This window comes from Sapajus apella, unplaced genomic scaffold (assembly GCF_009761245.1).
Source record: "Sapajus apella isolate SASKATOON/1434 unplaced genomic scaffold, GSC_monkey_1.0 scaffold36, whole genome shotgun sequence".
Classification (NCBI taxonomy): domain Eukaryota; kingdom Metazoa; phylum Chordata; class Mammalia; order Primates; family Cebidae; genus Sapajus; species Sapajus apella.
Window position 1 is genome coordinate 31931428 of NW_022436976.1, and position 25200 is coordinate 31956627.

A 25200-nucleotide genomic window follows, 5' to 3' on the forward strand; every position below is an offset into this window, starting at 1 on the left:
AATTATTAAATGAACTATAGAAACCATATGAGAAACTATTGATCATTACCACAAAGACAAATGCTAAAGATTCATTAAGCCAACAAACATTCTAGAATGCCTACTGTGTATCAGATACTATGCCAAGCTCAGGGATTACAGACCAGTAAGACATGATTCCATTGTCCACTGAAGTCGATTGACATGGTAGGATTTAAGTACAGTAAGGTGTTGGAGTGCTCTGATGGTCTATTAAAGGCATGATGGAGATTGAAACTTGTGTTCTGTTATCCTCAGTGTCCATAGCAGCTACCATCATCTATGCCTATGCCTGGCTGGTTCCTTTTGCACTCTGGGGTTTCCTCATGTGGAGAAACAGCAAAGTTATGAACATCGTCTCCTATTCATTTCTGGAGATTGTGTGTGTCTATGGATATTCACTCTTCATTTATATCCCCACCGCAGTAAGTACCAACCCTTAGGGAGCAGATTCTGAGTGATGCTGTGGTCTTGGTAGAAACTTCAACTAAGAACTTGACCTAGCATCATTATTTCCAGCCCAACACTCATGTGCTCCTGAAAAATCTCCTTTGAAGTTAGAAGTTTAGCATGAAAAGGGTCTGGGGAGCCAAGTGCCTTCACTGGATCGTGGGCCTTTTGTTACAAAAGCATGTGCCTCAGTCTGCATGCTGGTGGTGTTCCTCCAGCCTGTACTGAAATACCAGAGTGGCAGTGGGGGCCCAGCCGCCGATTGGCTGAGGGGTCTTTGTAAACATATATGCCTGGAATTAACAAATGCCTCCAAAGAACTCCCCCCTCCTCCTTTTGTCTTCTTTCAGATACTGTGGATTATCCCCCAGAAAGCTGTTCGTTGGATTCTAGTCATGATTGCCCTGGGCATCTCAGGATCTGTCTTGGCAATGACATTTTGGCCAGCTGTTCGTGAGGATAACCGACGCGTTGCATTGGCCACAGTTATGACAATTGTGTTGCTTCATATGCTGCTTTCTGTGGGCTGCTTGGTATGGGTTCATTCCTATATTCTTTTGGTGTGTTTTATATCCAAATGCTAAAAAATCTCAAATTGTTAGACAAAACAGTTCTTTTAGAACTGGGTGCGTTGGCTTACGCCTCTAATCCCAGCACTTTGGGAGGCCCAAGTGGGTGGATCTCTTGAGCTTAGGAGTTCCAGACTAGCCTGAGCAACATGGCAAAATCCCATCTCTACAAAAAATACAAAAATTAGCTGGACATGGTGGCTCAAGCGATCCTCAAGCTGGTACTTGGGAGGCTAAGGTAGAAGGATCGCTTGAGCCCAGGAGGTGGGGGTTGCAGTGAGCTGAGATCGTGCCCCTGCACTCCAGCCTGGGTGACCGAGGGAGACCCTGTGTCAAAAACAAAACAAAACAAAACATTCTATGAAATAAAATACCATTTTAAATAGACTCACCTCAAAAAAAAAAAAAATTCTATGAAATAAAATACCATTTTAAATAGACTCACCTACATGGGAAGTGGTGAAATTATGAGAATTTGACTTTAGACTTTGGTTTTGCCTAATTTCAGTAATCTAGTTAGAATTTGGGGTCTGACCAGAGGAAATTGGGTAGATGAGTGTCTACATACATTCGTTCCTCAGTATTGGGGTTGTAGGGGTGTGGTTGGTTCCAGGACACTCTACCAAAGCATTGGTGCTCAAGTCCCCTACATAAAAATTATGTATACACATCCTCCTATGGGCTTTACATGATTTCCAGATAACTCATAATACCTAGTGCAATGTAAATGTTATGTAAGTAGTTACTATACTGTATTTTAAAATTTGTATTTTGTTGTCATTTTTTTTTGACTTATATATCTTTAAAGAATATTTTTCATCGTGGTTGGTTGAGCCTGAGGACTGAGCCTGTGTATATGGAGGGGCGACTAGACTATATAGGGCTAGAGAGCTGGGATTGGAGAATTCTGTTTTTGGATGCCTTTGCTGATTTTCTGCACATACCTAGAAAGATTTTTGAAATTTAAAGTTTTTATTTATTTATTTTTATTTTTTTGAGAAGGAGTCTTGCTCTTTCATCCAGACTGGAGTGCAGTAGCGCGATCTCAGCTCACTGCAATCACCACCTCCCTGGTTCAAGTGATTCTCCTGCCTCAGCCTCTGCAATAGCTGGGATTACAGGCACACGCCACCATGCCCAGCTAATTTTTATATTTTTAGTAGAGACAGGGTTTTGCTATGTTGGCCAGGATAGCCTCAATCTCCTGACCTTGTGGTCTGCTTGCCTCGGCCTCCCAAAGTGCTGGGATTACAGGCGTGAGCTGCTGTGCCCAGCTTAAAGTTTTATTTAAAGGTAGAAAGTTTAAAGTTTAAATTTAAAGGTAGAAATTAAAAGTTTTAAATTTAAAGCTAGAAAGCTTGAAAATGAAGTCAGATATGGGAAAGTGGAGTTACTTTTAAGGTGAACAACATTTAAAACAGTTGATTTCATGTGTCTAGGTGTCTTTTTCGGGAGAGCATGTGCTTTTGAGTCAGATAAGCCCAGATTGAAGACCAGCTCTGTCACTTATTGGCTGTGTGAACTTGGAGATGTTACTGTTCCTCTCTGAATCTTAATTTCTTAATCTGTGACATGGGTATATTTCCTGCCACAAGGTTGTTCTGAGAGTCAAATAAAATGATATCTATAAAGCACTTCACATGGAACTTGTCCTCTAAAATGCCCATCAATTAGGTCCCTTTCCTTTGATCCTAAGGAGACATATTCTGTACACATTGCACACAAAATTTGCTGTCCACAGCCTTAACAAGCCCTGTTGCAGGTTTTGAAAAGAATCAGAGTCCAAGAATGTTAAGGTCACTAATAAAGGCAAAGCCATGCCCATGGGAAGGTGTCTTATAGCACTTAGAAAATTTTCCACATGGCAGGTTTCCGGGCCCTTGGTCAAGTTTTGCAAATTTTAGGAGTAAATGTTTCTTTGGCACCATTTGACCTTTAACATTTTTGTGTAGACAACCATGTCTCATTAAATGCATTAATGAAATCCCAATGCTTTATCATTAAACAAGTCTCATAAAAAGTGCCAAGTCGTGAAACACAAACCTAGTTTACATGCACTTTACATGAGTGTTAGCTTTAAACCCTTGAGGCGGGCCTTATGGTTTGCCTCATGGCAGAATGACACTATTAACTTCTGGCACTTGGAATCTCCAAGTTGATTCTTTAAAATGCTGCCGTGACTCTTCTGGGACCTTTCTCTCTGCTGAAGAACAACCTTTTCATTGTAACCAACTCTCACTGGGATCTCTCATCCCTCACCAACATCCCCCATCTCTCTTCTGAATTTCTTCCCCTTACGCACCTGACAGATATTGGCGAAGAGAATAAGGCAGGAGAAGAGGCATTGCCTTTCTCATTTCTGTAAGGAATAGGAGCAGGGCAGATTGAACAGTGGAGCAGGGAGCTATTACGGTTATTATTAAGAACCCATTTCAGGCTGGCCGTGGTAGCTCATGCCTGTAATCCCAGCACTGTGGGAGGAAGTTGCAGGCAGATCTCTTGAGCCCAGGAGTTTGAAACTAGCCTGGGCAACATGGTGAAACACTGTCTCTACCTACCACATCCCGTGGTCAGGTGTCCAACCAGGGGCCCACCATGCCTGGGTTTTGTTCTCCACAGTGACCACCCCCTCCTTTTTCTTCTGAGGTGTTGTGCACTGCAGAAGAGCTGAGCCAGAACTTAGGAAACTTGGGTTCCAGTCCCAGCTCCACTACCCCCTGCTTGGGTGATTTCCCCTTCTCTGGACTCCTGCCTCTTCAATTAGAAACAGGAGCCGATTGGGCATGCCATGGCAGCGCCTTTACTGTTGCAAGGATTGAATGATACATGCAGCATGGAAAATATGACCAGTCATGTAAGTGGAAGACAATATTATTATTGTTAGGGCAGAGAGAGGAACTGGTAGGGAGTTATTTGAGCTGAGGGGCACCAGCTGAACCAGACAACTTGGCTTTCTCACTCTCCCCTGGGGAATACAGATTGGTGTTTTTGCCTTAGTGCGGTGAAGCATATGACATCCCCATACCTGCCAGGGGCCCCTCAGTGATTGTACATAGCTAAGTTATAGCAGAACACATCCGGCAGGGATGGCTAAGGAAGCACCCAGAGGCTTCATCCTTATTGTATGTTTGGAGCTGTACAAGCCTAAGTTTGAGGTGGTTACTGCTGGCTTTTACAGGGAACTGTGCCCTACCCCTACTTGCAGAGCTGATTCAGCTTTGAGGTCTCCACGGTGCCTAGATCTGGACTGGACATAGACTTGGCGCCAAGCTGCAGGATGTGCTGGAGAATTAGAAGAGTGCAGACTGGAGATGCCCCAGTGGAGATGGACTTGACTGGAGTGAAATCCTAGCTAGGACACATAGCTGTCTAGCCTTGGGAAAATCTCCATGTCTTTGAGCCTCAACTTTCTCATCTTTAAAAGGGATAAAATGGCTTGTTACAGCATTTTTGAGCAGATTAATGATCAATTATGTGCCTGGCACACAGTAGGTACTCCCCAAATGATGGCTGTGATTGTTGTAAGCATTTGTGGAATTAATGAATCTTAGGATTCAAGATTGTTCAAGGAATAGCCCTAAGAGATCATCTTTTCTTTTTTGAGACAAGAGTTTCCCTCTGTCACCCAGGCTGGAGTGCAGCGGGGTGATCTCAGCTCACTGCAACCTCCACCACCTGGGCTCAAGTGATTCTTGTCCCTCAGCCTCCTGAGTAGCTGAGATTACAGGCATGTGCTACCATGCTGGCTAATTTTTGTATTTTTAGTAGAGATGGGATTTCGCCATGTTGGCCAGGCTAGTCTCGAACTCATGGCCTCAAGTGATCCACCCGCCTTGGCCTCCCAAAGTGCTGGGATTACAGGTGTGAGCCACCACACCCAGCTAAGATAGTCTTTTCTAATCCTTAAGTTTTATAGATCAGAAAGCTGAGGCTAAAGTGGGTGGAACAACTTGTCCGAAGTCACAGTATGAGGTAGTAGCAGAGCCAGCTATAGAACCTGGGCCTTTTTGTTCATTCTGTCTTACAAGGGTGTCCTGCAGTAGCCTGGAAGAAAGGCTTTGTTCCTGCATCCTGGCTGTGGCACAGTGCACCTGCGGGAGAACTGGAGCCCATTACTAGCACTGCAGTCCTATCCCCCACTTAAGTTAGGGACTCTTTGTTCCTCGTCCCAGAAAACAGCTGCTGGAAGGGTTCCTAGGTAGTGAGCCTCTTAAAAGTAATGGAATTGCTCTGGGAATGTGGCAAACTAGAGGGAGTCTGTAGAGAAAGGCATCATCTGGGAAGTTTTCAAAAAGAGTTAATATGGAATAGCAACAGGTAGGGGGAGAGCTCCAGCATGTTGTGTTGATGCCCCCTTCTGGCTGATAAAGAGCAGAACTGGTGAAAAGCAGTGCTTGGTGGCTTTTTTTTTTTTTTTTTTTTTTTTTTTTTTGAGACGGAGTTTTGTTCTTGTTGCCTAGGCTGGCGTGCAATGGCACGATTTTGGCTCACTGCAACCTCCACCTCCTGGGTTCAACTAATTCTCCTGTGCCTCAGACTCCAAAGTAGCTGGGATTGCAGGCATGCACCAACGTACACGACTAATTTTGTATATTTAGTAGAGACAAGGTTTCTCCATGTTGGTCAGGCTGGTCTCGAGCTCCAGATCCCAGGTAATCTGCCCGCCTCAGCCTCCCAAAGTGCTGGGATTACAGGTGTGAGCCACCACACCTGGCCCTTGGTGGCTTTCTAACAGTGTGCCTTCCTAAAGGCACTGACCCCAAGGGGGTGTCATGAGCGTTCAGTGGGCCTTGATGATTCACCTTTCCTTTGAACAACCAGTATTCAAAGCTAGTGAGATTGGTATTTTCCTGGGCTCAAGTTAGGTTTCTCTAGACATTGAGACAGGTGGAAAGATTCTCCTTATGTCTTCCCTCCTCCACCTCATTCTCACTGTTGACAGTTACATTGTAGATGGTAAGTGGAAGTACTTCCCAAACCTCTTCTAGCTGAAGAATTTTTAGGTAAAGCACGCCTAACACTTTCTTTTCAAGGTCTTTGCAGAAAGCCAACTAACTAGTTTAGCAACAAGCTAATGTAGTTCAGTTTATTAGGTATTGATTGGTTACCTAGTGTGTCAGGCTCTGTGCAGGGGTGCTGGTGACACAAAGAGGAAGAAGGGCTGGCTGTGATGGCTCACACCTGTAATCCTAGCACTTTGGGAGGCTGAGGTGGGCAGATCATGAGATCAGGAGTTCAAGTCCAGCCTGACCAACCTGGTGCAACCCTGTCTCTACTAAAAATACCAAAATTAGCTGGGCATGGTGGTGTGTGCCTGTAATCCCAGCTACTCGGGAGGCTGAGGCAGGAGAATCACTTCAACCCAGGAGGTGGAGGTTGTGGTGAGCTGAGATTATGCCACTGCGCTCCAGCCTTGGCGACAGAGTGAGACTATCTCAAAAAAAAAAAAAAAAAAAAAAAAGAAGAAGGATACAGCCTGTAGCCGAGAGGAAAGACTACATAATGTAGTGATGAGGAGCTTGTGCTTTGGAGTCAGACAGACCTAGGTTTGAGCCTTGGCTTCATCACTCATTAGCCATGTTCACCTGATCAAATGACAGTCTCTCTGAGCCTTAGTGTCTTTATCTGTCTAATGAGGATAATCATAACAATGACACAGGGTTCTTAAGAGTAAGTCACATAATATAGTAAGTGCTCAATACGTGGTAGTTAAATTTTTAAAAGTACTCACAATTTAGTGAGACAAATGTAAACAGAGATGGTGGTAGTTTAGTGTGATGGCAAACATGGTAGGAAAAACTTAGGGGTCGCGAGAGCCTGAAAGTACTATTAGCATGGAGTCTAAAAGAACACTTAGGCAGACCATTGTTTTTTTAACTCCCTCCTGGGTCTCCTTTTCCCACAGGCATACTTTTTTGATGCACCAGAGATGGACCATCTCCCAACAACTACAGCGATTCCAAACCAAACAGTTACTGCAGCCAAGTCCAGCTAATGAGGAAAGTAAGAGATTATATTTTTATCTTGCTGTGTGGTGCTGTAAAACATGGGCAGGTGTTTCCGTTCTGTTGCTGTTAGCTTCAAGCACAGAGGGCCAGACCCTTTTATCCTTCTGCACAGTTCAGTGTGGGATTGTGCATGTGCATGTCTGTGTTTCTGTGTTCCTCTTATTAAGGCTTCAGATTTAAAATTTGCATGATACTGACTTCATAGAGTTGGATAACATGAGCTCTTATATTCTTCTGCAAGAGGAGCACCTGCTTTTGGTCCCAGCAGAGAAGACTCTCTTCTCCTCCCTGAACCCTTTCCTACAGCACGATATGGGTTTGTTCCATTTTATAACAATCCTGGTGGTTTTTTTTCTAGTGTATCTGTGACATCTCATACTGGCCTCAGAACTTCAGTGTGACCCTTTTTGAATTACTCATGGAGTTCTCAAATTTTCATGGCTTGTGTGTTCTCAGGGCCTCTTTAATGATTTCACTGTCAATGGTTAGCTCGGTGGGTTAGAGGATAGGAAAAAGACCCGCTTCATGGTTTGTTCCTTATTTCCCTGTTCTACCTCCTCAGTGTACCAAGGCTGCAGCCAAATGGAACATCTTGCCATAGCCAAACATGTTATGCCTTTGCACTTGCCATTCCAGTTGTCTGAAATGTTTCTTCCCTTCTGATTGCCATCATTTGTCTGGTCTTTTTTTTTTTTTTTGAGGCGGGGTCTCTGTAGCCCAAGCTGAAGTGCAGTGGCACGATCTTGGCTCACTGCAGCCTCTGCCTCCCAGATTCAACAAGTTCTCCCACCTCAGCCTCCCAAGTAGCTGGGATTATAGGCATGCGCCACCACACCCTTTTGTATTTTTAGTAGAGATGGGATTTCACCATATTGGCCAGGCCAGTTTCGAGCTCCTGACCTCAGGTGATCCACCTACCTTGGCCACCCAAAGTGCTGGGATTACAGGCATGAGCTACTGCACCTGGCCATTTGTGTGGTCTCATCACTTATCCAGTGATCCCATTACACTTTGTATTAAGCATCACTCTCATGGTGCTTGAAACACTAATGGCTGACTGATTGTGTGTCCATCTGCCTGTCCATTCATTCAGCTATTTATCCATTCATTTGTCTTCTGTATACTACAAGGTCTCCCCAATTAGACTGAGCTCCACAAGAACAAGGAGTGGTATTACTCTATATCTGCATTGCCTACCACATAACCTGGTATGCATAGGGCGCTCAGTAAATGTTTGTGGCATGAATAAATGAACCCACACTCTGCACATGATCCTGCTGTAGGCCAAGAACATTTACTTTGGTTTGTAATCACAGACTGTCTTTTCTGCCCAAGCTGCTATCTCCCAGAGCCATGAGATATGTGCAAAAACCAGGGGCTTACAGTTAAATAAAATTAAAATTAAATCCCAGGCTGGGGCAGGGTGCAGTGGTTCACGCCTATAATCCTAGCACTTTGGGAGGCCAAAGCGGGCAGATCACCAGAGGTCAGGAGTTCAGGACCATCCTGACCAACATGGTGAAACCCCATCTCTACTAAAAATAAAAAATTAGCTAGGTATAGTGGCACACACCTGCAGTCCCAGCTACTCGGGAGGCTAAGGCAGGAAAATTGCTTGAACCCAGGAGATGGAGGTTGCAGTGAGCCGAGATCATGCCACTGCACTCTAGCCTGGGTGACAGAGTGAGACTCTGTCTTAAAAAATAATAATAATAAATAAATAAATTCCAGGCTGGATGTAGTGGCCCACACCTATAATCCCAGCACTCTGGGAGGCCGGGGCAGGCAGATCACTTGAGCTTAGGAGTTTGAGACCAACCTGGGAAAAACGACAAAACCCCGTTTCTACAAAAAATATAAAAAATTGGCCGGGTGCAGTGGCTCATGCCTGTAATCCCAGCACTTTGGGAGGCCAAGGTAGGCAGATCATGAGGTCAGGAGATCAAGACCATCCTGGCCATGGTGAAATCCTGTCTCTACTAAAATACAAAAAATTAGCTGGGCATGGTAGTGTGCACCTGTAGTCCCAGCTACTCAGGAGGCTGAGACGGGAATCGCTTGAATCCGGGAGACGGAGGTTACAGTGAGCCAAGATCGTGCCACTGCACTCCAGCCTGGTGAAAGAGCAAGACTCTGTTTCAAAAAAAATGTATATATATAAAATTAGCTGGGCATGGTGGCATGCTCCTGTAGTCCCAGCTAGTCAGGAGGTCAGAGGATCAGAGGATCACTTGAGCCTAGGAGATGGAAATTAAAGTGAGTTGTGATTGCGCCACTGCACTCTAGCCTGGATGATAGAGAGAGAACCTGTCTCTAATAATAATAATGATAAATCCCAGCCCTACCATGTACTAGCAATGTGCCTTGGGTCAGGGGCTTACTCTCTTTGAGCCTCAGCTAACTTGTCTTTAAAATAAAGATGACGCAACCTATATAAGATTGGAGATTATTTTTATAAAAGCTTCTGGCACATAATTAGGGTGCTCAGCAATAAAATCAAAGCTACTGCCCCTCTGAGAGTACATCAGTCATTTGTATTGAAATTCGGTGGCTTCCACTGACTTTACCTTGATCCTTTTTTTCTTTTTGTAAAACAAATGGGGATTTTCCCTCTTAATTGAGGAATCCAGGTTGTAGGCCCTGCAGGTTGACTAGATATGACTGGTCAAATGCCTTCCAGTTCCTTGATGGTAAGACAGTCACACTGGCCAGTAGAATGACTGGGCAACTATTGTAAAATGATATAGTCTACCACTTTCCCTTCTTCCTCTCTTCTCATGGATATGTGATGTTAGAATCAAAGAAGGTCAGAGCCCTTGGAGACGTTAAATAGCATGGGCTTCCCTCCTCATTTTACAGTAAGGAAGCTGAGGCCAAGGGAGGACAGCGCCTTATCCAAGGCCACTCCAGAGCTCTGGGGCAAACTAACGTGTATCTGTCACATTCCATTTGACAAAACACTTTCTTTTTTTTTTTTAGACAGAGTTTTGTTCTTGTTGCCCAGGCTGGAGTACAGTGGCATGATCTTGGCTCACTGCAACCTCCACCTCCCAGGTTCAAGCCATTCTACTGCCTCAGCCTCCCAATTGGCTAGAATTACAGGCATGCGTCACCATGCCCAGCTAATATTTTTGGATTTTTAGTAGAGACAGGGTTTCTCCATGTTGGTCAGGCTGATCTTGAACTTCTGAGCTCGGATGATTTGCCCACCTCGGCCTCCCAAAGTGCTAGGATTACAGGCGTGAGCCACCATGCTCGGCGACAAAACACTTTCTAGTTTACTCTTTCATTGGCCACTCTTACAGGCCCTATTGACCACACTTTTTTTTTTAAATTGAGTCTCGCTCTATAGCCCAGGCTGGAGTACAGTGGCACCATCTCTGCTCACTGCAACCTCCGCCTCCCGGGTACCGGTTCAAGCAATTCTCGTACCTCAGCCTCCCAAGTAGCTGGGATTACAGGCACGAGCCACCATGCCCAGCTAATTTTTTTTTTTTTTAGTAGAGACAGGGTTTCACCATGTTGGCCAGTGTGGTCTTGAACTCCTGTCCTTGTGATCTGCCAGCCTCGGCCTCCCAAAGTGCTGGGATTATAGGCATGAGCCACCGTGCTTGACCCTATTGACCACATTGTATGTATAGATGAGAAGCCTGGGCTTAGTACATCTGGGTTGACTAAGATCACCTGCCTCTTAGAGGCAGATCTGGGACTCCTATCTAAGCCTTGGGGAGCCAAATTTTGAGGTTTTTCATTTTCCCATTTTTTAGACAAATGTTCTTTATACCACTAAAATGTGCAGGCTCTCACTGCTAGCCTTTGGCTGTTTGATGGAGCCTTCCTCTGTGGGTCTAGGGGTGTTTAATAGCAGACTCCACACTCCTTTGATTGCATGTCTTAACAGCTCAGAGTTTGAGTGCTGTATTATCTACTGGTGCCCAGTGACATTACCACAGTACACATTGTCACAGTTGCTGTGGGGCAGGACTCTGGGCATAGCTTAGATTGCTCTTCTACTTCAGATTCTCTCTCAAGGCTGCAGTCAAAATGTTGGCCAGGGCTGGCGTCTCACCTGAAATCTAGACTGGGAAAAGATCTGCTTCCCAACTCACAAGGTTGTTGGCAGGATTCAGTTCCTGTGGTTTCTTAGAAGGAGGACTTTCTTGCTGACGGGCATTTGGAGGCTACCCTCGCTTCCTTGCCACATGAGCCTCTCCGTATGATCGCTTACTTCATCAAGCCATGAAGGGAGAGAGAGACAAGCAAGTCTGATAGTGAGATGGAAGTTGCTGTCTTGTATAATATAAACATGGAAGAGATGGTCATCACCTTTACCATCTTCTATTGATTAGAAGCAAGTCACAGATCTCATCTACCTTCTAGGGAAGGGAATTACACAAGAGCATGAATGCCTAGAGACAGGTGGGGAATCACTGGAGGCCACTTCAGAGTCCCTGTTACAGCGCAAACTAGTTATATGCATGTATTTCAAATATTTGCATATACTGTTGTCAATCCATATAGGAATTATTAAAGCTTTAAATGGCATAGCCAAGTTGTCAGTGTAGCATTATGGGGCCAAGAAGGGAGGGACTCAGTTGGAGTTGGCCTGGAGGGAAGCTTCATAGAGGGGATCGTGTTGGAATTGGGACATGAAGGTTGAGCACAGTCAGTTAGCTGTTCTGAAAAGAGTAGTCTGCTTCCCTTGACTTTTGGACAGCTGAAGACCTAGGCTGTACAGGGGGCATGATAACACGATGTGGACTCACATCACTGAGAACAAGAAAATTCTAGCGCAGCTGGAGAGGCATAGAGGTAGAGAATACAATGGCAACAGTTTCCTGGGTCTCTCTCTTGGCCCAAGGTACTGGCATCGCCATGGTGAGGGTCTCTCTCAACCTGCCCCTGAGCTAGGACTTGGGTTACTTCATTTCATTTTGGTAGTAAAGGACTTCAGGGAGTCCGGGCAGCATCTGAGAAGAGCCTGGCCCTCAGGGCCCTTGAAAACTTCACATCCAGGTTAATACAGATTCGACACCTCTGGACTTTGCTCAGACCTATAAACTTGGGTGTTAGCGCTTCCATTTGGGTGTCAAGTCTCCAGATGAGGTAGTGATGAACAGCTTCTTTGCAGCCTCCCTTGCAGAAGCATCAGTTGCTTTGCTGATAGAGAAACTGTCCAGAGCCCTGAGTGCTGCAGATTTACGAGCTGGCTGTGCCTTCTACTGTCATCTCTGGACTCCCAGCTTTTACTGAAAAATAATGGCTTCTAATTTCACCAGTAACCTGCCTTCCCCATGTAAATCTGTGTATTGGAAAACAGCCTAGAGCACATTCCCAGGAGAGCATTGGAAGGCTTAGCTTAGAACACATTCCTGGGAGAACCTCTTCTCTCCCTGGAACCATAGGATCACAGGGGAGCCTCCAGTTATAGTCATGCATTGCTTAATAATGGGATACATTCTGAGACATGCCTTCCCTAGTCTTGACATTAATTTGGAACAGACAACTAGAAAGATGAGAGAAAAACAGAGTATATGTTTACGAAAATAAAATCTTCAATGCTTGCTCTGTGGGCCTGTTTGTCCCTACCTTTATTTAGCATTTCAGGACCCAAGTTGATGGTTGCTAAAAGGCTGATCAGGGCTTTAGATTCTTTCACTCCAGCAAATTACAGCATCTGCACTTCCCCAGCCACTTTTCACAGGTATTTTGTTGGCAATGTTTCTCTTTTCTTGAGCCAGTAGACTTGGGCAGCTAGCCCTTGCCTCAGCCTTACCTTCATGCTATCACCAAATGCTGACATCTGAATGTGGTGTTGCCCAGTTGATATCTCCACGGAGACCTGGCTCATTCTCCCAAGTAGAAGGCTATGCATTGGGAACTTATTCTCCACCATATTTTTTAGTCTCCCCTGGATTTCACTCTATGTCCAGCCCCTCTTTCCAAGCTTCCATCTCTTGCAAATCCCCAGCTAGGTATACCGACAGTTGCCTCAAATTCATAACGTCCCAGACTGTACTCATCCCCACTACAACCAGATCCTCCTCATGACTTCCTGTCTCAGGGAATGGCACCACCATTTATATTGTCCCTGACTGCAGAGTAGGTTCAATTCTTTATTACATCCTCGCCCGGCAAGTGAAGATTGTAATTAAGTAAATATTTGCTGTATTTGTTTGCCCTGTTGCTTCTCTTGGTAGACTGGTTCCTTGACAGTTGGACCATGTCTGTCTTGTTCATCACTGTACCCAGTACCTGGCATATGTGTCCTTAGTATTTGTTAAATTAAGAAATCCATCCAGTCACTCAAGGTAGAAACCTCAGCATCAGGGTAGATTGTAGATTCCCCCTACCGACCTTCCACATTGTATTAGTCAGCAAGACTTGTCCTTTCGGCCTCTAACGTATCTTTCAACTCTGTCCTGTCATTACCATACCCAGTGTTCAGGACCAGTCATTTCATATTTGAACTGTGGCAGTAACATGATGGCTTTCTCCACCTCTTTTCTTTTCCTTCTTGCAATTCATACTATACACAGCCACAGGGGTCTTTGAAAATTTATCATTCTGACCACCGCTTTGATTGTGTCACTTCCCTACATAGAAACTTTTTTTGGCCCCCTACTGCCCAAAGAACAAAATTGTAACCCCCTGTACTGCCACAATCTACCCCTGATTTGTTTGTCCTGCCTCATATCCTGCCATTATCTCCCATGTAATCTTACATCTCAGCTACCACAGTTTTCCAGGTCCCAGCTCTTTAAGTCCCTCCATATCCACTCTATCTTTCCTCCTCTAGTGCTTAATACAGTGCTGTCACGGAGAAGAGACAGAGAGAAGGATGGTGAAGGTAGCTTTGGGACTTGGCTTGGAGGGTCATTGGGTTTCCAAGGAAATAGAAGAAAACTTTTCAAAGCAGCATCTTTCTTCCAACAGTAAGGTCTACTTTGAGCATCAGAATCAGGATCAAGGCTCAAGAATTGGGGAACTGGTGGCAGCAGACTGCTCTGGTGTTGGAGTTATACCTGTAAATGTACATGAATATCCTTTTCTACAATGTGGCAATGTAGTGCCTTCCTGTGGGAGGAGGGGTCTCTTTATCTTTAAAGTTGCTCTTTTTGTTTTTCAGTTCTCTTTTGTTTTTTGGAGCATGGTTCTTTGGGAAGTGGCATCCACTGCAGGAAAGCAAAATGAGCAGAGCCAGCAGGAGAACTGATGGAGTGGCACAAACTCCCAGTGTCTGGATGGTGCCACACTGGTGCCTAATCACCCGTTTAACAAGCAGAAATTAAATGTTGCTCAGCACATGTGTCTTTCAGCTCTTCTTTTTCACCCATGGATGACCACTGTGACCATGCGTTGATTGGACTGAAATGCCAGGAAACGGGTTAGGCATGCTCAGTGCTGTCCTGTTGCCACCCACAGTCAAATAACATGCTTTACTGTAGGTACCTTAATACCTGAAACGGACCCATGCTAAGTTCTGATGTCCTCTCTCTGAATTATGTACAGACTACCTGGGGGATCCTCTTCTCTCCAAATGCTAGCCATCTTAAAGTAGGCAAACAATAGAAACTTTGGTGGGGATTTACCGGGAGCTTGAAAATGTGTCTTTGGTAACCTGATACTGGACCGCTGAACCTAATGGTTGCAAAATAAATACCTCACATGATGTCTGTTTCTGCATTTTGTGACTTTGACCTCAAGTTTCTCCCTGACGGTTTGTCTGTGCTGAGAATCTGATTGAATGTGCTCGCCGTTATGATGTGTGAGTTAAAATGGACATCTGATTTTTTCCTCCTATAAGAATGGAACATGAGTTTTAGAACACATTCGGCCAGAAGCTGTGGCTCACGCCTCTAATCCCAGCACTTTGGGAACCCGCAGGTGGATTGCTTGAGCCCAGAAGTTGACAGTAGTCTGGGCAACATGGTGAAACCCTGACTCTACAAAAAAAAAAAAAAAATACAAAAAATTAGCTGGGTATAGTGGTGCACGCCTGTAGTCCCAGCTACTCGAGAGGCCCACAGGGGAGCATCACTTGCGCCTGGAGGTTGAGGGTGCAGTGAGCCACTCCAGCCTAGGTGGCAAAATGAGACCTTTTCTTAAAAAAAAGTTCATCTACATCCCATTTTGACAAATTTCAGAGAATTCTCTTGGGCACTTTGAGTACCTCTTCAAGTTGGCACAACTTCCTGGCTAGTGTGCATTAAAGAGAGAAACCAGTGACACCGCAAAGGTACCTTTAACATACTTTTTGTTCAAAATGCATACGATCTGGGAGGCTGAGCTTCTGAAAGTCAGGATTGCTGATCCCCTACTGTTTCTGTTGTCCTCTGTATTAGTCTCTTTTCATGCTGCTGATAGACATACCCAAGACTGGGAAGAAAGAGAGGTTTAATTGGACTTAACAGTTCCACATAACTGGGGAGGCCTCAGAATCATGGCAGGAAGCGAAAGGCACTTCTTAACATGGCAGCGGCAAGTGAAAATGAGGAAGATGCAAAAGTGGAACCCCCTGGTAAACCATCAGATCTCGTGAGACTTATTCAGTACCATGAGAACAGTATGGGAGGAACTGCCCACATGATTCAGAGTATCTTTCACTGGATCCCTACCACAAGAGTACAATTCAAGATGAGATTTGGGTAGCGGCACAGAGCCAAACCATATCATCCTCTTCCAGACAAAGTTCCCTATGTATTTCTGAGATAGCTACAAAGACACATTTGGACTTACAAGGTTGACCATGCAGGTAAATGAAACACACAAATCAGGCTATAATGAACTAACATCACCTTGGCAAACTTCCCATCAAATGCTGAATATCCCCCCATTAATTAACCAACAAATATATTCTGAGCACCTACTATGTGCTGGGTACTATTGTAGGTACTGGGGCTAGAACAGTGAATAGAACAGACAGGTTCCCTGATCTCCTGGATCTTACAGTCCAGTGATCACTGCTCGGTGGCTACCAGCATCCGGCTCTCTCCAGGCAGCATTTCCTCCTTTGAATGGCCTGTTCGGTCAGAAGCGCCCCAGCAGCCGCCACTGGGTGGGCTTAGCTCTGCCCCTGGGCCTCACAGAACAAGTCTGAGCCTTATTTCCTTCAGATATTTGAAGACAGCTGTTTTGTGTCCCCTGAGTCTTCTCCATCTGAGGAGGAATTTAGTTTATTACTAAGTACTTTTTTTTTGCCTTCCTCTGCCGCCCAGGCTGGAGTGCAGTGGAGCCATCATAGCCTGCTGCAGCCTCAAATCCCTGGGCTCAAAGGATCCTCCCGCCTTAACTTCCCAAGTTGCTAGGACTGCAAGCTACCAAGTACTTTTAAGTCGGTATCACTGGTAAATTTTTCCAAAAATATGTTTAGAGATTCTATAATAAATTGGCCAGGATTTCGTTTTTAAGCAAGGGTTCTAGACACAGCCAGCATTGTCAGTTAGCACCATTATCTTTAGAGAAGAAAGGACATTATAATATCAAATAATCTGGAGGGGCATAATCTTAGTACTAAAACCTTGATAAGTTTAGCTGTATGGAAAACTGACTGACTTAATTTTTTCTCACCTAGCCAAGACCGGTGAAAATTTCATGAACCAACCAGCACCACCATTTGGGAGCCACTGCCTTTGGGACCTCCATGCAGCTCTTATGAATTATATTCAGCTAGAAAAGAACCCAGAGAAGCAGTAGCTTAAACAAGTCAGCTGTTTTGTCTTTCCTGTGTAAATAGAAATTTAGAGGTAGTCTGAGGTTAACATGGCTGTTCCATGATGCCATCTCTTTTTATTTTTCTTCTTCTTGGCAGTCCTTAGCATGAATTTGTCATCTACTCCCAAGATGCCTGTGTTATCTCCAGCAGAGTATGGGTGGTATGGAGTCTGGTTCCAGGCCAAAAGCCCGTGCCTGATCTTTCAGGCCTGACAAAGGCTTTACCCCACAGGCCTCTTGGGAAAAGCTGCCTGCCCACACCAGACTGGGTGCCCAGCCAGTGTTGTGCATCTCTGAAGGGACTGTAGTCAAGGGTGTTCTTCCACATTTCTGCATTTCATACCCAGGCTCCTCTCTTTGGAGGCCTCCTAGCCATAGCCTCTTTCGGGTGTCTCTGCAGAGACCAATTTATCTTCGGGGAGACTGGAGAATACCCTTTCCCCTCTTCCTCTTCTCAACCCCCAGGCCTGTGAAATGGGAGGAGCTTTTTGTTTAGGGATCACTTGGCAGTGAGACCATCCCCATGTTTGATTGCCCACTTGACCCTGGCCTGGCATTGGTCCATGGTGGGCAATGGAACATTAGGGGAGCCAGCACTTTCTCCTGGTTAGCCTCTTGCGTATACCATCACAGTAAGTGATGAAAGGCTTGCTGTTACTTGTCTTAACTCTATTACAAATCCTGGCAGCTCAGCTCTTCCAGCTCAACTCAGCTCTTGACAGGCAGTAGGAAGGGAAAGGGTAAAAGAGGGTTGGCTAGTGGAGTTGGCCTGCCTTGTAATGAGAAAGCTCATGTCTTATTCGTTAACCATAGCTGCAAGGAAGGCTGGGAAATGCTCTTTAGCTGACCACACTGTCACCCTGAATGAACAAAAATACTGTCATTGAGGAAGGAAGAGAGAATGGGTTTTAGATAACCACTACAGCTTGGAACCACTACTTTTAGAAAACTTGATGGTGGTTTGTCCATTATCAGCTTGATTTCATTGGTTGGTATCATACAAAGAATTGAGAGAAATGAATTTTGGGAAGATGGCAGTGGCACTAGCATAGTTTTTGAAACTCCCTGAATTCTCCCATAAAAACGGCATCTGAGATAGCAAAATCAAAACATATCGACATCTACAACAAAAAGTGAAAAGGTATCCCCACAAACCCAAAAATTCAAGTAGAAGGAATCTTCTGGCAGCACCAAGACTTACACGATATCAGCATTTTTATGGAAAGAAGCACAGGATAGCAACAGGGTGTCTATGAAATTGGAAAATAAGAGCACCCCAAAACAGCCAGTAGGTGCCCCCTGGAAAGTGCAGTGGGCAATTGGGAGAACAGTAACACCCAGTTTACAGCACATGCACGCAAGGGGTCCACAGTAAGGTCTGAAGAAGCTAGAGCAACCAGGCACCAGAGAAGAAGCTGTAGGGAGCGAAACACAAAGAGGGCAGTCCAGGGATGTCTGGGGCAAAGGAAAGAGAAGTCCAGATGAGAGTCGGGGAGGTGAACAGCCATGTCAGAAAGAGGGAGCTGTAGTTTTGAACATGTTATGGAAACAGAAAATGAAGCTGTAAAGCCTTGAATTTAGAAAAGGTATTCTGCCCCACCTCTTCCTCCCAAATGTGCAGGAAAACTAATTTCATGTATAAAAGAGTAACAGAAAGGATTGCAGTCAAATCTTGTAATGAGGTTGTTCTGTGAAAAATTAGAACGAGGAGCACAATAACATCCCTAATTGTAATGAAAGCATTCTAGACAGTCATGCCCACAAAACCAGATAAAAACCATAACTTAATATTTTAAAATGAGCTGAAATAAGAAAATGGTACAGGATATGAAAGAAAATCACTAATCAGAATTATAAGGCAGAAATTAGGTAATAGTACTCAGGAAAGAATTGGAAAGAAAAGAGAAAACTCATTTCCCAAATGAAGGCTGAATTATAATAGAAGGGATATTAGAGTGAATAAGCACAACAGATAATGCTTTAAGGGAATAAAAAGTGAAAAAGGAGGAAAAGATTAAATTCCAGAATGAATGAAGACAAATCAAAGAACTTAAGAAAAAGTAACCAATATGGGCCGGGTGCAGTGGCTCATGCCTGTAATCCCAGCACTTTGGGAGGCCAAGGCAGGTAGATCACCTGAAGTCAGGAGTTTGAGACCAGCCTGGCCAACATGGTGAAACCGGGACTCTACTAAAAATACAAAAATTAGCGAGGCATGGCGGCAGCTGTCTGTAATCCCAGCTACTCAGGAGGCTGAGGCAGAAGAATTACTTGAACCTGGGAGGCAGAGGATGCAGTGAGCTGAGATTTAGCAACTCCAGCCTGGTCTACAGAGCAGGACTCTGTCTCAAAAAAAAAGAAAGAAAGAAAAGAAAAGAAAAAGTGATCAATATGGAAGATAGGCAGAGAAGTTCTAAGGATCTATTATAGATGTCCAAAGAAGAAACAAAAGCAATGGAGACTACATTTTTTAAAAACTATAATTAAAATTTTCCTGAAAAAAAAAAAAAAAAAGACTACATATAGAATAGGCACACTCATACCCATGGAAATCAACACAGAAGATCAACACTGAGACATAGTCTAGGAAAATTAATGTGTTTAAAAAAATATCTGGGGCATCCAGGCTAAAAGGCAAATTTACTTATACGGCAAAAAAGTTAGATTGCTGGCCGGGCGCGGTGGCTCATGCCTGTAATCCCAGCACTTTGGAAGGCCAAGGTGGGTGGATCATGAGGTCAGGAGACCGAGATCATCCTGGCCAACATGGTGAAACCCCATCTCTACTAAAAATACAAAAAAAATTAGCTGGACATGGTGGCGCACATCTGTCGTCCGAGCTACTTGGGAGGCTGAGGCAGGAGAATTGCTTGAACCCAGGAGGCAGAGATTGCGGGGAGCCAAGATCACACCACTGCACTACAGCCTGGGCAACAGTGCAAGACTCTGTCTCAAAAAAATTAGATTGTCGTCAGACTTTTTGGTGACACTGTTTTATGTCCAAAGACAGTGGTAACATATCTAAGATACCCAAAGAAAGAAAATATGAGCTAAGGGTTTGTTACATCTAGCCAAACTGACTGGTCACAGACAAGATGTTATCAACATGGAAGAACACAGGGAATATTCCCATGAGATCTTTCTGAGGCACCTTCTAGGGACCATACTTCAGAGAACCAAAACGACTGGTAAGACATTGACACAGCAGGTGGTGAGCACTAAATATGAGTTCACATGTAGAACTAAGAGCAAGTAATACCTAGGAGGGAGAAAATATAGTTTGTAATGGTTGTGTGCTCTTAAAATGAATCTACTAAAAAAAGAGGAAGGAGAATGGGGAGAGCATTTTTAAAGCAGAATAAACCTGCTGGTTGCCTTACAGATACAGCAAAAGAACTTTGCTTCAAATCACCTGCTGGAGGAGAAGAAGGGGAAGAGAAAGAAGATACTAAATAATGTCTATATTGTTCATAATAGGAAACCAACAGACAATCATTACCCCTCTCCCAAACAGAGGGGATAAAAGATATTATAAATAGGAAATGAGGCCGGGTACGGCGGCTCGTGCCTGTGGTGCCAGCACTGTGTGAGGCTGAGGCAGGCAGATCACCTGAGGTCAGGAGTTCAAGACAAGCCTGGCCAATATGGTGAAACCTTGGGTCTACTAAAAATACAAAAATTAGCCTGGCATGGTGGTGGAATGCCTGTAATCCCAGTTACTCGGGAGGCTGAGGCAGGAGAATCACTTGAACCCAGGAGGTGGAGGTTGTGGAGAGCTGAGATGGCGCCACTGCACTCCAGCCTGGATGACAGGGCAAGACTCCATCTTGGGGCAAAAAAAAAAAAAAAAAGGAAATTACTAGAACAAAAATACAAATCTTTGTAAATATATGTTTTTTTAAAAAAGCAAGCAAGAGAAACCACATAGAAAAATTATTTGTATAAAAGAGCTGAAATGTTAAAATAGCTATGAGTGTGAGTCCGTGCTTCATTTTACCTCTCTTAGCTTGGGTTACTCCCTATAATATCATATATATAATCAGTCTTGAAGGGCAAGTGTGATAATTAAATTTATATGATATGACTTAGAGTGTCCAACATATAATAAGCATTCAACCAAAGCTTGGTCCCTAACCTTCTCATTTAGGGAGGGGCAAAGCTAGGACTTAAGCCTAAGACTATCTGGCTCCAAAGTTTGCTCTTTCTCTACTATGCTACTGATGGCAGGATACACTCAATAAGGGATAGAATTCTAGGGTTTTTAGAAGAAGGAGGAATTCAGCAGGAAAGGCTTCATGGAATATGTGGAATTTGAAGATGCAGAGTCCAGATTAAGCAGAGGTATGAGTCAGAAAAAAATAAACAGGATGTGCTGGTGAGGCAGATGAAGGGTCTGTCAGGGCAGCTTTATTTTCTTAAACCTATATTTCCTGTCTTCATCCATTTCCCAAGAACAGCCTGTAAGCTAAAACTGAATAAAGCCATTTCTGCCAGGTGCATGCACTGGTTGGGAGTGTGGCTGAGGAGAGTGAGTGTCTAAGGATGAGGCCATAAGTACTTGACAGAAGGGTCCTCACAGCAGAGACTGTGCTCCTGTGTCTACCCCCACAGAGCCTAGCAAAGTGCCCCACCGATACCCATTGCTGGGTAAATTGCAGGTGGGGTGAATTAATAAGGTGATGCATACAAAAAAGTTTTTCAGGGACTTTTCAGTTAGCTGTGTTTATTGATTTACTACTGGTATCTTTGGGGATGTTAGGTTCTTCTAAAATAATCAAGAACTGTCAACTATCAGCAGCTTAAATCAACAAAGTTTTAATTCCTGCTCATGTTATAAGTTAATCACAGGCTGGCAGGAGACTGTTCACTGTAGTCACTCGGGCATCTGGGGTGATGGAGTAACATCCCAAATACTGTTGATTAGTGTGCCAGAGGAAAGACAGGTCTGGAGAGTCTCAGAATGGCAATTAAATTCCACCTGTAAATGATACATGTTATTTCTCACATGCTATTGGCTAGAGCTGTTCCGTGACCATAATTAACTTCAAAGGGGGCCACAAAGTATAATCCTATCATGTGCCTGGAGTATTAATGACTGTTACATTATTTGAAGGGAGGGGGCTCAATTGAAATACGTTCATAGAAATAAAGAACAGTGCACCCACACCTGTAATCCCAGCTACTCGGGAATCTAAGGCGGAATTGCTTGAACCCAGGAGGCAGAGGTTGCAGTGAGCCGAGATCGCACCATTGCACTCCAGCCTGGGTGAAAAAAACAAAAACAAAAAAAACAGTGCACACTATTATCTCCTTTTTTGCAGTCGAGAAACATGATGCACTCAGAGGTTGAGTTACTAGTTCAAGCTAACCAGCCTGCTATGAAGCAGGGAGCCAGGACTCACATCCCCATTTGTCTGACTCTAAAGCCTTTACCTATTGCCTCGCATAAGTATTTATGTGAAAAGCCTTTGATCCTGGCTCTTCCTCATATTCTTGGGAATGAGGCACTAGGGAGCCTTACCTCCACCCACAGATTTTATTTTACTGTCTCTGTGTCACAGGCATAGAGTTAAGTCAGCCTTTGTAACAAATCTAGGCAGTGTTTAAAAGGGAGAAAATACATTTAAAAAGTCTAGATTACACACTTTGCAATATGATGTGAGTTTTCCCTCCTGGCTCTCCTTCTCTCTTCATCAGCCTTTACTTTGAGATTTCACCCCTAAGAAGCAGGCAGTAGAGGACAGCCCACCAAACTGCCAACCAGGAGTGCAGCTGGCTCCAGAGAGGGACGTCAAGGGAAGAAGGAGGAGCCTGAGCTTTGGAGTCGGGCAATACAATACTCCTACTACTGCTACTACTACTACTGATACATAGTTCAAGTTTATTCTGGGACACGTATTCTCCACACCCTACAGGTAAATATCATCTATATGTTTTACATTTATTTTTGTTTGACTCACCACAAAAATACTGTTGTACAAGAGACTTTGTATGTCCAAGGAGCTGTCTTTCAAAATGAATGTCTTTTATTTTGTCTTTGCAAATGGCTAATCACATTTTATCACAAGTTAGCAGCCTTCTCTCTTGGAAGGACTGAATTTGAAACAGGTTACAGATGGGGGGAGAGAAGTGTTATTTGCCACCACCACCCTTTATATTTTTTAGGCCATAAAATATGAAAGACTATGTAACAAGTGAAGATTTTTGAAACAAAAACTTCAGGAAAATGACAGCTCATTTAAAAAAATTAGGGCAATTAAAAAAAAAGTAATTTCCATATTCCCGTATGTTGTTGGGTGAGACAGTGATGGTTTAAAATGAGAGTTCAGGCTGGGCATGGTGGCTCACGCCTGTAATTCCAGCACTTTGGGAGGCTGAGGTGGGCAGATCACCTAAGGTCGGGAGTTCAAGACCAGCCTGACCAACATGGAGAAACCCCATCACTACTAAAAATACAAAATTAGCTGGGTGTAGTGGCGTATCCTGTAATCTCAGCTATTCCGGAGGCTGAGATAGGAGAATTGCTTGAACCTGGCAGGCAGAGGTTGCAGTGAGCTGAGATCATGCCATTGCACTCCAGCCTGGGCAACAAGAATGAAAGTTCATCTCAAAAAAGAATAATAATAAAATAAAATAAAAAATAAAATGCGAGTCCAGGTTCTTCAGGGACTCCCATTATTCACACATTGAATCTTCTTTGCCTATTTTCTCTATTTGTCACTTAAAATTGTTTTTTGTTATTCCTTTTGATTAAAAAAATGTTCTTCATTTGTTATGACATTACTGTTGTGTTTCTTTGCTCTTGAGTTTCTTCTAGCTCAACTTTCATTTTTATAATAATTGTTTAAATTTTGATTTCTTCCTTGAGTTCTAATTTCTGAGTTTTTCTAATACTAACTGGTATTGTTCTTCATGTCTTCTTTTTTTTTTTTTTGAGGCAGAGTCTGGCCCTGTCACCCAGGCTAGAGTGCAGTGGCGCAATCCTGGCTCATTGCAACCTGTGCCTCCCAGGTTCAAGCAATTCTGGTGCCTCAGCCTCCTGAGTAGCTGGGATTACAAAAACCCACCACCATGCCCAGCTAATTTTTGCATTTTTAGTAGAGGAGGGGGTTTTACCATGTTGGCCAGGTTGGTCTTGAACTCCTGACCTCAAGTGATCCACCTGTCTCAGCCTCCCAAAGTGCTGGGATTATAGGTGTGAGCCACTGTGCCCAGCCAACCAGAGCATTTATTGAGTGACTAATCATCAGAATTCTTTTTTTCCTTTTTTTTTTTTTTTTTTGTGAGACAGAGTTTCACTCTTGTTGCCCAGGCTGGAATGAAATTCTTAAGATGACCTGGTTGCTGCAACAGCTGCCCTCTTGGGTTTAGGTGTTGTTCCTTCATGCAATCCATGCCTGAATCTGTGTTACACAATTTTAGGTGCTTTATTCGACTAGTCCTGGTGGTATTTCGTCTTTTAGCATTGGCACTCCAGTGTTACTTCCTCTTGCACTTGGCAGGGTAGCCACACTTGCTGCAGGTTGACTTCTGAAGGTGGTAGGCCTTAGAGGCACAGCGGCAGCACACCGTGTCTGTCTTACTGCAACGTTTTCCAGTCTTCCTTTTGTTTTGCTTCTGTTGCTGAGACCAAGAGGTCTTGCGTCATTTAAAAAACTTATTTCATTCTATTTTGAATGATTTGTTTGTAGCTTTCAAAGGCTCAGAGAGCAACTTTGGATAGTTTCAGGCGCTCCTGGGTGGTGCTTCCAGCAGCTACAGGGTGCTCAAAGCAAGAGTGTTTCTAACAGCGGCAGGGGCGCCACCCTCAGCAGCTCAGCATTCAGTGCTGTCTCATGGCTCTAATGAAAGGAGTAGCTTCCTAGTATTTGGGCAATAACTCGTTTCTACTGTTTGCTACTACAGCCGTGTTCTTTTTTTCCTATGCTTTTTCAGCCTCTCCAACAACTTTGTTATCAATTCCCTGCATTAAATCCCCCTTTGATTTAGATATCAAAAGTTGTTGTCCTGAAGAAACATTATCCAATACAGTTAATTTCTTCCACTCATTCATTATTCATTAAATAAACATTCCTTTATTACTTACTAATGTAATGGGCACTTTGGATACAGTGATAAACAAGACGAAGTCCCTGCTCTTGTGAAGTTTGTGTACTAGTGAGAAGTCAGACAATAAGAAGCAAATAAGTACACAGATGATTTAAGATAGTAATAGGTGCTATAAAAATAGAAGTGGCTTAAACAATAGCTAACTGTCTCTCTTGTATAAATGAAATCAGGAGGTAAAGGCAGGTATTCCGGGACTGATATGGTTGCTGTAAATAATCAAGTTTCCTTTAAGCTCAATACTTCAAACTTTTCCTACAGTGTGACCTATTTTCTGTGGTCCAATACGGTGCTAGAGCTCCAGCTACCACATTCCAAACCCAGGCAGCTGAATG

At 43.9% G+C, this 25200-nt stretch overlaps 1 protein-coding gene across 7 annotated transcripts in view; it reads left to right on the top strand.

Annotated features, from left to right (window-relative positions):
• YIPF1 (Yip1 domain family member 1) overlaps nt 1–22989 on the top strand; it is a 45077-nt gene extending 22088 nt beyond the window's left edge. For 4 of the 7 annotated variants that reach the window (XM_032296939.1, XM_032296933.1, XM_032296936.1 and 1 more), the window contains 4 exons: nt 277–443; nt 819–1001; nt 6943–7040; nt 14175–14717. In XM_032296939.1, the coding sequence (XP_032152830.1) occupies nt 345–443; nt 819–1001; nt 6943–7032 (372 nt within the window). In that variant the 5' untranslated portion in view covers nt 277–344 and the 3' untranslated portion in view covers nt 7033–7040; nt 14175–14717. Of the gene's footprint in view, nt 1–276; nt 444–818; nt 1002–6942; nt 7041–14174; nt 14718–22456 lie in introns of those variants that run through there. The other 3 variants (XM_032296934.1, XM_032296935.1, XM_032296938.1) reach the window with 3 other exon arrangements.
• The last annotated feature ends 2211 nt before the right edge of the window (nt 22990–25200 follow it).